This window comes from Oryzias latipes, chromosome 7 (genome assembly GCF_053564925.1).
Source record: "Oryzias latipes strain Hd-rR chromosome 7, Olatipes_Hd-rR_3.1".
NCBI lineage: Eukaryota > Metazoa > Chordata > Actinopteri > Beloniformes > Adrianichthyidae > Oryzias > Oryzias latipes.
The window spans coordinates 23,080,433-23,094,742 of NC_136243.1; the positions used below are offsets into that span (position 1 = coordinate 23,080,433).

At 38.4% G+C, this 14,310-nt stretch overlaps 1 protein-coding gene across 2 annotated transcripts; it reads left to right on the plus strand.

Moving 5' to 3' along the window:
• The first annotated feature begins 329 nt into the window (after window positions 1-329).
• On the plus strand, window positions 330-14,250 carry LOC101175158 (putative helicase mov-10-B.2). Of its 2 annotated transcripts, none has more exons than XM_011477123.4 (23): window positions 330-815; window positions 911-1,013; window positions 3,089-3,273; window positions 3,521-3,617; window positions 3,690-3,831; window positions 3,943-4,195; window positions 4,278-4,391; window positions 4,471-4,651; window positions 6,562-6,704; window positions 6,800-7,000; window positions 7,368-7,480; window positions 9,062-9,258; window positions 10,380-10,477; window positions 10,617-10,714; window positions 10,792-10,890; window positions 10,964-11,066; window positions 11,164-11,281; window positions 11,921-12,112; window positions 12,449-12,520; window positions 13,200-13,325; window positions 13,396-13,484; window positions 13,584-13,696; window positions 13,776-14,250. In XM_011477123.4, exons 1-23 carry the CDS (start codon window positions 688-690, stop codon window positions 13,838-13,840), a joined length of 3,030 nt encoding a protein of 1,009 aa, XP_011475425.1. In that variant the 5' UTR covers window positions 330-687; the 3' UTR covers window positions 13,841-14,250. The 2 variants fall into 2 exon arrangements, with proteins under 2 accessions (XP_011475425.1, XP_011475426.1); XM_011477124.4 differs by having other exon boundaries at window positions 13,779-14,250.
• The last annotated feature ends 60 nt before the right edge of the window (window positions 14,251-14,310 follow it).

Genomic DNA, 14,310 nt, shown 5'->3' on the forward strand with positions numbered 1-14,310 from the left:
TAAAGCTGACTTTGAATATATATATAGTTTACTCTGAAAGACTTAAGAATAGCATGATATGAGAAACAATTATTCATTCATTCATTTTCTTAACCGTTTTTCCCTTTCGGGGTCACGGGGCTGCCGGAGCCTATCCCGGCCACCAAATAAATAAAATTAATTCTAAATAACAGTGAAAATGTAATCATTGATCCAACAACAGGCTTTTAATATTTAAACAATTTCGTGTTTCATTATGATCATGAAAATTATGAATATGAGATGGATGTCAAGGTCTTTAAACGTTCCTTAGTTTCCTTTAAGAGAACAGTAATTATCTTCAACATGTTCTCTGACACAAGTACGTCATCCTAATGATCAGACTAGTCGCCGTAGTAGCCGCTTGTTTTTACGGTTTCGTCCTGTTAGGTTTCGTTTCTTCCGTTTCATGGTGGTTTGGATGCGTTCGCTGACACCTCTGGGCTCAACCGTCTTCACACGGACATGTGTTTCCGCACGGACGGAAACAGACGCCGCCCATGTGGACTGCTAAGAAGTCAAAAGCGATCCGGCTTGTCGAAGTTTTTTTTTTTTTTATCAAAACAATCAGAAGTGCCTTCTTGAGGTTGCGCATCACCCGCGTTCGGACAAATTTCCTGGTCGATTTTTAGCTGTGTCGCTTCACGTTAATATTCTAGCGAAGGAAATATGACTTTTTTTACGTCACGCTGTCAAATTGGACTCGACTTTTTTGAGTTTTTGAACGAGACCAACCGAACCTCAATCAATGACAGAATCCAGCTAAGAGACATTTACAACGCTGAGTTCCGGAACAGGTGAGCGTCTATAGATCCACTCATCGTTGTTGTTGTTGTTGTTGTTAGTGAAAACTTTGTCTCGAAAGCTAAAAACTGCCCTGTTCTTCTTGCAGGACTCCCGGGATTAAAGATCCAAACTTCGGTTCCATTCTTTATGCCCTGAAAACGTGCAGGAAAGTGACCAGACGCAAAGACAAGATATACTTCACCCCCAAGGTACGAATTCGCGTGATTTCAGAATGAAAGATGTTTTCTCAGCTGAGAGAGATCACGTGACATTACTGTAAGCGTTTATGCCATATCTTTGTATTAATTGTCAAATACATGACAATGCAAAGATGAATTCCATTTTATATTGTTCTTTTGAAGAAATATTTAAATAAATTATAATACACGACTATTATTTTATTGCTAGGACTGCTTTGTGGATAATTTGCAATTAAAATAAACCTTCTTTTTATCTTATCACATTCAATACATGCAAAAATGTACTTGAACTTCCCTTGCCTTACCAGGATAGCAACCGCCTGGATATCTAGAGCAAACATGACCAAGGTCAAAATGTTTTTTAAAGCACCTGTAGTCAAACACTCAGGACAGATCACAAAAAGCACGATGGCAGGTGTGTTCTTCACAGAGTTGACAAGACTGTAATACAATACAGATTGTGTGTTATTTTTGTTTAATAGTACTTCCTTAATTTAAAATATTACTTTCTCAGAATGTACGGTGGCCCTGAAGTGCAAATCACATCAACACAAAAACATTATTTAAGATCCCAACAACAATGAAAAAAGTGAAACAAATAATTAAAAAAAAATAACACTACAGTTTAGAAATCAAATCAAAATTCTTGAAATGTAAAACAAAATTCCAGAAATGTATCTGATATATAAGAAAAATAAAGCAAAAATAAAGAACTGGAAAAGGTAAGTAGTTTGGATCACCACTGATTGGATGATGTCGTTTGATTGTTGAAGAAGGAAAGCAGAAGGATGTTTTGAATTGAGAATTATGTGGGTTGATTAAGCAATCACCAAACCTTTGCAGTGGATGTGGCCAGAAAACTTCTGTTAGAAGGTTTGGCTATGCCAAAGAACCCACAGTTAAAAAAGATAAACAAATGTCATCTTCCAATCAGGGATGTATTGACATCCCATATTACCTTCCATTTTCCAGGTTTCTCATTTTTCTTCAATTTGATTCAAGGAAATTACTTTTGTTCTCTGAAATGTTTCCTTTTTATTTGGTTAATTTTTTTTGGACTTGTTTATTTTTTATCTATTTTTGATTACATTTTGGTTTCTGGAATTTTGTTTTGATTTCTCAGATGTAATGTTGCTTTGTTGTTAGTTTTTTTGCTTTTCTAATTGTCGTGATCTTTAATATATTTTTGCATTGAGTGACTTGTTGATGCAGTGATTTGGACTTCAGGGCCACCGTAGTAATGTGTTACACAACTCTTAGATGACTTTTTTGTAAAACCTCCAGGAGCAGAACATAATGGGACAAATGTATTCACATTTAGCTGAGGGCTGATAACGTCTGCTGATAACGTTGCATTTCTTTGGTAAAGTGAAAGCACAACTGGAGGACTCACCCTCACCTTTAGTCAGTTTTGTCTAAAGAAATGAAAATACAGACCCTTTATTCTGAAGAACAATAGAGAAGGTGGAGAACAAACAGAACCTGAAGCTCATGGGCTTCAGAAATCCTCAAATAAATGCTATCTTAAAAATGGGGTTAGAACTGCTGTCCACCTGACCTACAGCAGCAAGAAGAACGGCTACTGATTCAGGGAACAAACAGGAACAAACACACGTATAAGGAACAAGAATGGTCTTTTAACTATGGTTGTGCAGTCTTTAGCAAAAAATCAAAAGCCTGTGTAGTTTTTGAGACGTATTTTCTGCAAAGCACCAGCAGCTCATTAGAAATTTGCTTCTGGGTTGTGGGCGGGACTAACTTAATATTCATAAAAACATGGTAGTTGGACAAAGTGGCCTCGTCAAGCCTGCTTACTTGTTAAACTTATCTAGCACCATTTACTTTAGTTTTAAAACCAGATTTAATCAAGAGGCCAAAAAGTTAATGTCCTACTTGAAAAAGGGGTTCAAGTACAGCCCCCACATCACGAGAGCTTATGTCTTGGAGGACCTATTAACCAAGTTTGTGGCTCCAGATGGGAAGTTCAGAGGAGTTTACGTCAGAAAGTTGTCCTCATTGTCATGTTTTAAACAAGTTGGAAAAAAAAAGAATCAAATAAAGTGAAAGTATGTTAATTTGCACAGGTCAGGTCTTTGTACGTTGACCAGTGGAGCACATCTAGGAACCGACCACGGCAGCCTGTCCAGAATGAAGAAGCCCTCCCAGACGTCATATCAGCAGCCAGCGGCTCACCAGAGGGAGCAGAGACAGGAGTAAGGGCCCGGAGACAACTGGCCATGCTTCTGGTGAAAAAGCTGACAGTAAACAGGTATTATTTAGCTGGTCTGACAAGTTTACTTTACTGCATTTCACTTCTACTAAAAAAAAAAAAGACAGAAGAGTTTTCTTTAATTTCTCATAAAATTTTGATTAAAAACTAACTTTGCTGTTTTACTGCCTCTTTGGTTTTCATGCACCCAGAAAATCTGAAAGGATTTAAAAGCATAAATCCTTGGCTTTATCTGTCTTCTCTTAACAAATTGTATTTGATCATTTTTCTCTCTGTATACATGCAGGACCGAGTATATCTCTGACAAACACGGTGTCAGCATCGTCTCTGACTGTCCGTTTGAAGATGGAAAACTTCACTTTCTCATGGAGGGCACATTTGAGGTTCTTTTCCTTTGAGTATACAATTATAAATTACTTATTGGCAACATGCAAAATGATCTCTTGTCCAAACAGCGGACACTTATCCTGAGTGTAGAAAACATGGGAAAGGAAATCGTCTTCTTCACTTACTACACTCCGCTGCACTGGCTCAAATGCCTGAAACTGTCCGACGTTGAAGGAGTGACCAAACAGAAACCTCTGCAGCTCAGGCCAGGTAATGTCTAACTCAAGGCAGCTAACTTTGATTTGATTTGAGGAGTGAAAAGGATGAAAAGGAACTTGTATAGATGTGATAAACATTTCACTTGTGGCTCTTTGCTCTCAGGTGACAGCTACAATATCCGGGTTGAGTTCAAGTGCAAAGAAGTAGGTTATTATCCAGCTACACTGGCTTTTGAATTCAAAAAAGGCCTGGAACCCTCTTTCGACGCGTTCCACATTGTGCGCACCATCGAAGCGCGGTGCGTAACTGCACTGGGATTGCAGCTGGCCCCTGAATCACCCTACAAGCCTAACTTGCTTCCTGCTTGGACCCCTCAATCTGACTGCATGATTGTGGATGGACAACGACCTGAGGGGTAAGATCATGGACTGTCAAATAGCAATTAAATCTGCGCGAGGTCTGTTTTTTGATGCTAATTGGTTTTACTCCAATTATAGGCAGTCTGTGATGAAGCTGAACTATGTGGTTGAATTAAAACCGTACAAAGTCCCGCAGCACATGACCCACCTCATCGGCTTGCTGAAAGAGTCCAGGTTTAACTCTGATTCAAGGTACGTTTATTGAGGTTTCAAAAAAATCAAAAGGATTTCTAGTGTCATTGTTTCCCTGCTCTGTTTTTTTTTTAAATAGGAAGATGGTGCTGGAGAGTCCCTTGACCTGGGAGAACTACAAAGAGAAGTTCCAGCTCATGCTGTATCTGGAGGAGCTTCAGATGGAAGTGGACATCAGGAGGTACAACATCCCCAACAGCGACAAAGAGTATGCCGTCCTGAGTCCTGACCCCAGTAGCAAGCAACTTCTAGTACTAGAGGTGGGTGTTCATAATTTGTTTATTTCTTCTATTTGTCTTTAATAGCTTTGATAGCGATTATAAGAAGTCAACACACACCTGTTAAGTATTGTAAATGTTAGACCAAGATAAATCAGTTCAGAACTTTTTCCACCTTTAATTTGACGTAATCTATTCCAGCAAAATGAGGTAGTAAGATGAGCAAAACTAAAACTGATATATTGTGATTCAAAATTCTGCACAGCCTTAAAGTAATACTATGTTGAAAAATCTTTGAATTCCATAAAAGTACTCGACCTTTGTTATTGGACTTTGTAAATACAACAGACCTTGAGTCAACCGCGTGCTGAAAGGCTTCTGATGACACTTTGGAACATGGAACTGTTCCAACTTTCTTGATGATGACAACATTTGATGATGATATTTAAGACATATAGTTTTAAAAGAGAAAATAAGACAAAAAAACAAGAAGTATCTGAAAGGGAGTAAGAAGAAGTAAAAGTTATAAATTCTCACTCCACTCATTTGGTTCCATTTAAATCGTATTCCTCACACCCAAATGCATCCCCACACAATTTAAATTTATACTCATATATTTATATATATATATCAGCTTATATTTTGGTATTTGTTCTTGAGTTCCTTTACAGTTTGACATTGTTTTAAGTGTAAACTGGTCACTAACACTTCAATTCCAATTGAAAGAACTCCCCAAAGCATGATGCTGCCACCACCATGCTTGGCAGTGTTTAGTTTTCTCCTGTCGATGTTTAGCTGAACTTGGAAGCTTTTTTTTTCAGTCCTACAACCCTACCCTAAAGCTAAGGCAAATGAAGAATATGTAGAACACACAACATTGCTGTCATATGCACCACACATCCAGTGCTTGGTAGCGATCCCTCTTGAGTTTTGGAAGATATGTGCAGACTTTGGCTTTTGCTGTAACATGACACCAAGAACACCGAATGAGAAGCCTACATAGTAGCAATTGTACCTTACTTGGGGCCCTTGTATCTGAAAATGGACTGATCACACACACAGCATCTTTCTCACAGACTAATGTCTGCGTCCTTGGTTCTCAGGAGCTTGTTTTGAAGATGCTGCAGCTGGGAGCAGTCGAATGTCTGCGGATTTGGCACGGCGGCTTTGCCTCATGACAGCATTTTGTCTAACATTTCTATAAACTATGATTTAATGTGATAGTATGAATCAAACAAAAAAAACTTACATTTATTCAAAAGCATAATTGAAGTACATTTTCTTAGCATGCAATAATACCAGCTGTTTGCTGTTTGATAAAGCTTTGAATGTGGTTGCTTCACTCTGAACAGAGCCGCACCCAGTCTATTAAGAGTATAGGTAGACTTGTGCAACCATGTTATTTGAAGTTCTGAGGTTATAGGTCACATTAAAGACGGGAAACGCTTCAAACTGATTTATTTCGCTCTCATTATTTGACATCACAAAAAGGCAGTATGCATAGTTTTTTATAACCACTGGAACTTCTCAGTAATATGTATCTATAGCTTATAGAAAAATATTTTAACAGGACAAAGGGAATTTGAATTCTATATATTTTTTTAAAGACGTAGTTTCAGGTGTCCTGCTCTCAAAAAACGAATAAAGTTTATCATAATATTTTTAGACCATAACAAATAAAAATATTTATTGTATAAATAAAGATTTTCAAAATGCTGTCTTCTTAAATTGCTTTATTTATCATTCCTATTGATCTTTACTCAGCTTCACCGGCCCCGGCTCTTTCTTCTTTTTTATTTCTGTGTGGACATTCTCGTTATAAACCTGTCTTTAATTGCTGAAGTGCAGACATGTCGAGGCTTCATGAAATTGAATCACACCACTGTGTTCATTCATGTTCACTGACAGAAAAATAATGCTTTCTGCTTCATACCTTTCGTTTTACCTGTCAGCTCCCAGGCGTGTCGGAGAACCGCCCGTCTGTGCTTCGAGGAGATTCGTTGCTGGTGTACCCCCAAGGAGAAACAAACAAGAAGTACCGTGGTTACGTTCACGGTGTGCAGCTGGACAGTGTCAAACTGGGCTTCGCTTCAGAGTATGGCACAACAGTAGCTTGCAGTGAGAAAAGCAAAATCACCCCACGTTGAGCAGAAAAGGTTTGCTTAGCCTTTGTCCATTTTTTTACAATAGGTTTTTGGATCGTTTTAAAAGAGGCAAAGACTTCAGCCTTCTACAGGGCATAAAGTTCAATGTGGAGTTCGTCATCAACCGCCTGACTCTGCGTCTGCAGCACCGAGCAGCAGAACTGGCCTTCACTAACAAGTTGGGAAGTGTGCTGTTTCCTTCTGAACCTCCCTGCTCCTGTCAGCAGCCTGACCTTCCCAAGCTCAGGTGAGGTTGCTGCTTCCCTCCAGAGACCCTGTTCTGTGCAGTTGATCTCAAGGGTTTGCTTCTTGAACAATATTAGTTCAGGCTGCCTTCAAGGACCTTGTGGCTCTGTTTGTCTGGTAAAACTTTACATTGAAATCACTTTTGTAGGCATATTTGAACCTAAAAAAAGGAAATTCTACTGACAAAACACAAAATAGTTTCTTAATATTTCTCATAATGCTTAATTTTAGGATTTGTGAATGCTTTTCTAAGAAGTCCTTTGAAATTGCTAATCCTCTGTGGAAATATTTCCCCCTGCTGGTGATTCCTATCATTACCCTCCTTTTATTTTATTTTGTTCTTTTGCTTCTGTCTTTTGTGTTGATAGTCTGTTTGACCGGCAGCTTGAGAAAAATCCAGAACAGTATGGAGCGGTTCAACAGATTTTAATAGGATCCTCCAGACCTGCACCTTACCTTGTGTTTGGTCCTCCTGGAACAGGTACCAGCACACAGTGCCGCTTTATTCATCACGCAAGTTCTGATAGAGAAAAAGCAAAAGACATTACAGCATTTAAATTTAGTTATAATGCAATACTGCACTTAAAACGCCCTGTTGCACATGCAACCATGTGGAATTTTGACCATTCTAAGTTGAATGTTACGGGAAGGCTACATTTAGCCAGGGTTAATCTTAAATTTAGCACTCTTGTTTTTTTAAGCTACATTAAGAAATGCAGCTGCAATGGTTGAACAACAAATGGCCACAAACCAACCAGACTGATGTCTTTTAAAGTTTAATTTTTGGTAAACATTTTAAACAAATACATTTTCATTTTACATTCTTGGTGTTTTTCTGGTCCATCTTGTGTCCACCATTAAATACTTTCAAACACATTGGTGACAAGGAAACAAAATGGCTCCTAAAGTTACACATTTACAAGAAAGCATTTCAGTTGCAGTATAAAGCAAACGAGCAAAAGTCCTTACTGCACGGACCTTTTCAACCATTTGCAGGATCTGCATGAAGCAACCACACTTCCCTTTTCTGCATCCTTATTGAATCTTACCAACAATGCAGCTTTTGCTCTTGGAAGACTCTATCTTTAAGCAGTTCTATTGAATCCAGAGAGGCTGGACTTTTATATTCAATAACAGACTGGCAAAACAAGTACCGTATTTTCTGTACTATAAGTCACAGCAGCTAAAAAATTCACAATGAAGAAGAAAAAAAAATCATTTAAGTCGCACTTTTGGGAGAAATTTATTTAACAAACTACGAGACCAAGAACAGACATTTCATCTTAAAAGGCAAATGATAATAGCTGAATAGATAACAATATTAGAATGAATGCACGCTTCACTACCGTAACACATTGCTGCTTATTTGGCTTCATGAAACATTGGAGCAATCTATCATATTAGTGCAACATATGAACAATTATTCAGATAACAATAGCATACAGAACATTCTAACAAGTCAATCAAACTCTTTATATTACTTCAAATCACTAAATCAATTCAGTTCTTCATCTTCTGAGCCACTTTTGAACAACTCAGCCGAGCCCAGCACAAGACTAGTCACTGCTTCTTCTTCTGCGCTGCTGTCAGTGTCAAATATTGACACACACCTTAAGGACATGAATACAGTCCCAACCCCGGCTAATCTATGCAAAAGTGTGATTTATAATCTGAAAAATATGGCCATCATGTAGCCCGAAAATAAAACATTTGACAAACAAAAAATATTGAGTAGTTGAAGAATTTTTGACTGAGTTTAGTTGTAGATTACCTACTAAAAATAGGAAAAGAAGCCTCAGAAAACTCTATTGATAGTTTTATAACAGGCGAAAAATAAAAAGCAAATGGGTTTAATGTAACCGCCCCTTATTTTATACATTTGAATTACATTTTATGGTGACATTTCTCATATTCTTCCAGCACAACCTCCTATGAAAGTTCAACGAGTCCCTGGTACAAAATTTAGGCACATTACCTAAGATTTCTTTCTTGTTCAACAAAGAAAAGAGAAATTCAATGCTCCCCTCTAGTTTGGGATGTGATATTCTTGTGGTCTGTTTAGGCAAAACTGTGACTGTTGTGGAAGCCATCAAGCAGATCGAGAAGTTCCAGACCTGCTGCCACATTCTGGCCTGTGCTCCCTCCAACAGTGCTGCTGACCTGCTCTGCACCAAGATCCTGGAGCATGTGGATAGGCACAAGGTGTACCGCATGTACGCCACCAGCCGGGACCCAAAGCTGGTGCCTGACCATCTGAAGGTCAGTCATGGGGGCTTTTTCAATCCCTGTCACTGCTATGGATTTAGGGCTTCTGTGTTTGGTCTCTAACTGACACACTACCACACAAAGTGTTGTTTTATAGATCCGTTATGGATTCTCTATCCTGCTGATCAGCAGCTCTTAACCTGGGATCCCACTAATAATAAAATGAAACAGAAAAATTTAAATAATTTGTACTGATCAATCGTCAATGCTTTCAAAGTGTTTCCTATGATGCTGATTGGGAAATGGGAAGTTCCATCTGGAACCATGTTCTGGTGGAGTTTGAAAACCATTGATCCTGTAGATGAATGGCTGTTAATCAGGATTGTTCTCTAGCTTTTTATTGATATACAACATGTACAAATTCCTTACATTGTCACCAAGAGTGTAAAGATTAATTGACTTAATCAATTTATATTCCAACCAGATGGATCTGTCTGAGGCAAGTTGTTAATCAAATCGACGTAAACATTGAAAAAAAATTGTTTCAAAATGAAATAAATCGATTGTATCGATAGCGGAGAATACTATTTGGATTGATGCATGGTAGGTTTATTTTACTATAAGGTAAAAATGATTAAGTGCCATCACAGTGGACAAAGCACATGTGATAGCAACAAAAGCTGATCAATCCATCATTATACTTTGAACACTTTGAATTTAGCAAAGACATGTGACAGTACAGAGTGCTACAATGTTCTAATAATGTTCCGCTTGTCTTATTATGTGAAAAATAACAATGGGTTGAACTTTATGAAGCTATAATGTGAATGGATTAACAATTAATTTTTGTTTACTTGTTTTTTTTCTACACATCTTAATTCAAACATGATTATCTTGTAATAACATACAAAGAATCTGGAAAACGTCACCTGCACTGTTCAGTACTCTGGTATCTCTGAGTCACACTGGTTGAATTTTAGGCTAAAAATGTTCTGGATCGATTTTAGGTCAGTGAATCTGATCGTTCCAATATGGACCGTGAATCAACAAACACAAATTAGGATATTAATCAAATCATTGTTACAATGAATAGTTAAACCCCTAATCATCTCTCTTTTACTCTCATTGAAAACTTTTTCAAAACTCTTGAACATGACCATTGTGGTGCTTCACAGGATGTCTCTAACCTGGTTGGGGAGTGTTATGAATTTCCTTCTAAAGAGACACTGATGGAGTATAAGATCCTGGTCACCACCCTGTTAACTGCTGGAAGGTAGTGAATAACTCTCTGTAGGCTTCTCTTTACTGACCTGCATGCCGCCTACATTTCACTTTGCTTACTCACTGCCAATATGAACAGCCTCATTCCAGCTTGCAGGGTGGGAATTGACCTCGTCTATTTGAATGTGCAGGTTAGTCTCAGGAGCCATTCCTGTTGGACATTTCACTCATGTGTTTGTGGATGAGGCTGGACATGCAGTGGAGACGGAGTGTTTAGTCCCAATTGCAGGTGAGGGAGATAAACAGCAGTGCGATCAAACTGTCTCCGTGGACCACTCCCCTTTTATTCATTTGAATTCTGTCCAGGATTGTTTGATGCCAGTTTTTGTCAGCTTGTTCTGGCTGGGGACCCCAAACAGCTGGGACCCATCCTCAGATCTCCTTTTGCTCTGAAATATGGGATGGGTAAGTTAAAGAAAATTCTATTTTTTGTGTTATTTGAACTTAAGCCTGTTGAATAAAAATCTACCGTCTGCAGGAGTGTCCCTGTTGGAGCGCCTGATGAATAATTTTCCTCTGTACCAGAAGAACGAAGGCGATTACAACAAACGCTTTGTCACCAAACTCCTGCGCAACTACAGGCATGTCCCAAGAGTCTTAAGACCTCCCAGTGAAATACAGTATCTGTTTTTATATATATATTTATAAAAGTATTTCCTAATAATTGTTCTTTTTCAGGTCCCACCCTGCCATCCTGAAAATTCCCAATGATCTCTTCTATGATGGGGAACTGCAGCCTTGCGCCGAGGAATATTCATGCAGCTCTTACTGCTTTTGGAGGCACCTTCCAAAGATGGTATGACTTCCTTCAATTTGCAACAGTGCTTTGCAAACGGATCAGTTTAGTCTTTTTTATCTTCAAATGTGTAGAAAATGTCAATTTATGTTGCTGTTAAAATCAACAGTATAAAAAAAGCAAAGCAATTTAATTGACTTCAGGAAGGGCGTGATGGAACTGGCTAAACCTCTAATTTTGACAAATTTTGAATATTTCTCATAGAAGTTTTCATAATTCTGGAAACATTTGCAGATGTTCAGACATTCCGGTAGGTTGAAAGATTACTGGAACCCGGAAGGCCTAATTGATCTACATTCACAGGAATGTTTTTACCAATCTCTTTAAGCCTAGTTGCAGACCCTTTTAAAATGGGGTCTGATAAAAATAATAGTTTGTTGTTGTTGCCGTCCAGTGAGTGTAAACTTAAGAGAAACTTTCCTCATAGACATTTAAATAGTCATCAATATACAGAAAGTAGCTCTGCATAAGTTTTTACCTTAATAATGGAGCTCTTCTCTGAAATACATATAAATGTTGTCTTAAACACTGCTTGAATAGAAATACAGGAAAAGCTTTATGTCAAGATTACTTCCCAGTACGATGGCATTCAGTGTCTGGACCTACATGCAAAAAAAACAAGTTTTTCTGATATTTTAGGAGTTTCCTGTGATCTTCCATGGGGTGGCTGGACTTGATGAGCGTGAGAAGACCAGCCCTTCATTCTTCAATGTTGCAGAAATTGAGGTGCTGATGGATTATGTGCAGAAACTGCTGGAGGCGCAGGGCAAGAAGGGGGAGCCAAAAATCGCACCCAAAGAAATTGGCATTATCGCCCCCTACAGGAAGCAGGTTAGAATTGTTTTCTGTCAAGTAACATACTCATAAAACCGTGAAGACATAAGATTTGAGGTGGCTAGGCTGTTAGTCATTCTGTCTGAGGGCTGCCAAAAGACTTTGATTTTGAAAAACTCAAATTTCTAAAACTCTTCAAACACATTTACCCTCTAAGTATTTAATTGTAGTTGAAGCTGTAGTAGTCTGAAAAAACCCCTCTAAACTTCTCAAATGTAGCACTTGCTCTACTAGTTTTAAACGTTTCTGTTGTTTTTTGTAGAAAGAGACTAACAAGCAAAGTGAAGCATGACTGAACCTCCTCTGTCATATTTTTTTATTATCATGTAACAGGTGCAGAAAATTCGTAGAGCCCTGGAAAAGGTTGGCCAGAACTTCAGACTTCTAGACATGAATGCTCTAAAGGTAAATGAAATCTTCAGAATGACACACACACTCAGTGGCTGCTGTGGGAGCCACACCTGTTCAGCTGCTTATTGATATCTGATCAGTTAGAAACAGTTCTGTATTTATGTCTTTAGCAATACAACAAACCAAATGCAACAAAAACACATTCAGTGAAGTTGAACTTGAGTTTGAACTCTGCCACAAGTGACATGGCTCTTCAAGTCGTTGCATGTGTGACTGAGGTGCAACTCCACAGAACAGTCAAAGTAAAAAAGAAACTATTTTTGAACACGGTGTGGCAACCAGTTCCAGAAAAACTGGTCTGAGTGTTTCAGAAACTGCCAGTCTGTTTGCACAAGAATTAATGGTAACAGAGAACTAACCTTGATGCAGCTTTGTGGCAAAAGAAGACACTGAGATTGCTCATCGCCTGAGTACATGCTGCAACATTTATAGTACTTTTTCAAATTATGCACTCTAGATATTATCATCTATTTTAATTCCAAAAGTATTAGAAGATGAAGAGGTGGTGGAAAGAAGGAAAACCCTGTGCTCTGGTACCATGAAAACACTTCCAAAGACTGTGTCTAGCCCTAAAAAAATAAAAAATAAAGTATTAAAGGTCAAATTTGCAGGTAAGCATGGAGTTGTCAGTGTGTGTTGAATCAACAGCTGTGCATTCACCTGTGCATGTCAGGTGGGCTCAGTGGAGGAGTTCCAAGGCCAGGAGAGGAGAGTGATCTTGGTGTCTACTGTTCGCAGCAGCTCTGAGTACATGGAGTTCGACAAAAAGTTCAGTCTGGGCTTCGTCAAGAATGAGAAGGTATGTGAAGTAAAAACAGATGCATGCTGCGTGCTCTTACATCCCGCTAATGCTGTATTTTGTCATCCAGAGATTCAACGTGGCTGTGACTCGAGCCAAAGCCCTGCTGATTGTGGTAGGAAACCCTGTAGTACTGAAAACAGATCCTACCTGGGCTCGGTACGGTTCTCATTTTAGCCCACTTTTTAACGTGTCAACTGTAAAATTGAGCTGAGAGTTTCATTAACACAAATGCCCTCTTCTTTATTCCTACTCAAGTTTCTTGCAGTACTGCAAAGATGATGGAGGCGACACTGGCTTCAAACATGAGGAGAACATTGAAGATGTGGAAATTCGATTGGCTGCTCTCTGCATAAGCATGCAGAGCCATGGTAAGATGTTTCTGCCAAATTCTTACTTTTTTTTTTTAACATGCATTTATTTAATAACTTACCATGCTCTTTTTTATAGCAGAAGAGACAGAGGAGAGTAATGTCCAAAAGTACCAAGATCCTGAGTGGAGGCGTGATATTTGAACACGTACAGAGACTGGAGACCTGTGATTAAAATCTAGACTTGGTTCAGTGCAATCTTACTTATGCATATTGTTTTATAAGATCAAAATGCTTCCAAAAGGGCTCTTTTGAAGTCATATCCATTTTTAAGTGTTACAGGAAGCATAGCAAAGGAATCTAATTGTTCAAATTGTTTCTGTTAGATGTAGAACTTGACCAAAGAGAATGTATTGCTGGGAACTGAAACATTTTTAGAGCAGCGATCATGAATAGCGCTAATAATAATTGGTGCCTATGCAATTATACATTTCAAATGTGAATAATCAATGAACCAAAAAAAGAAAGACTGGACCTTCCGTAATAAATGAAATGCAGTACAATTTGACTGCAACACTGAAACATGATTTTTGACAATAAATGTGAGAACAAAATTATGTGAGCAGAGACTGACTTTTTTCCCCCAGAAGCCTCAATAATAAAGTATTTCAGCC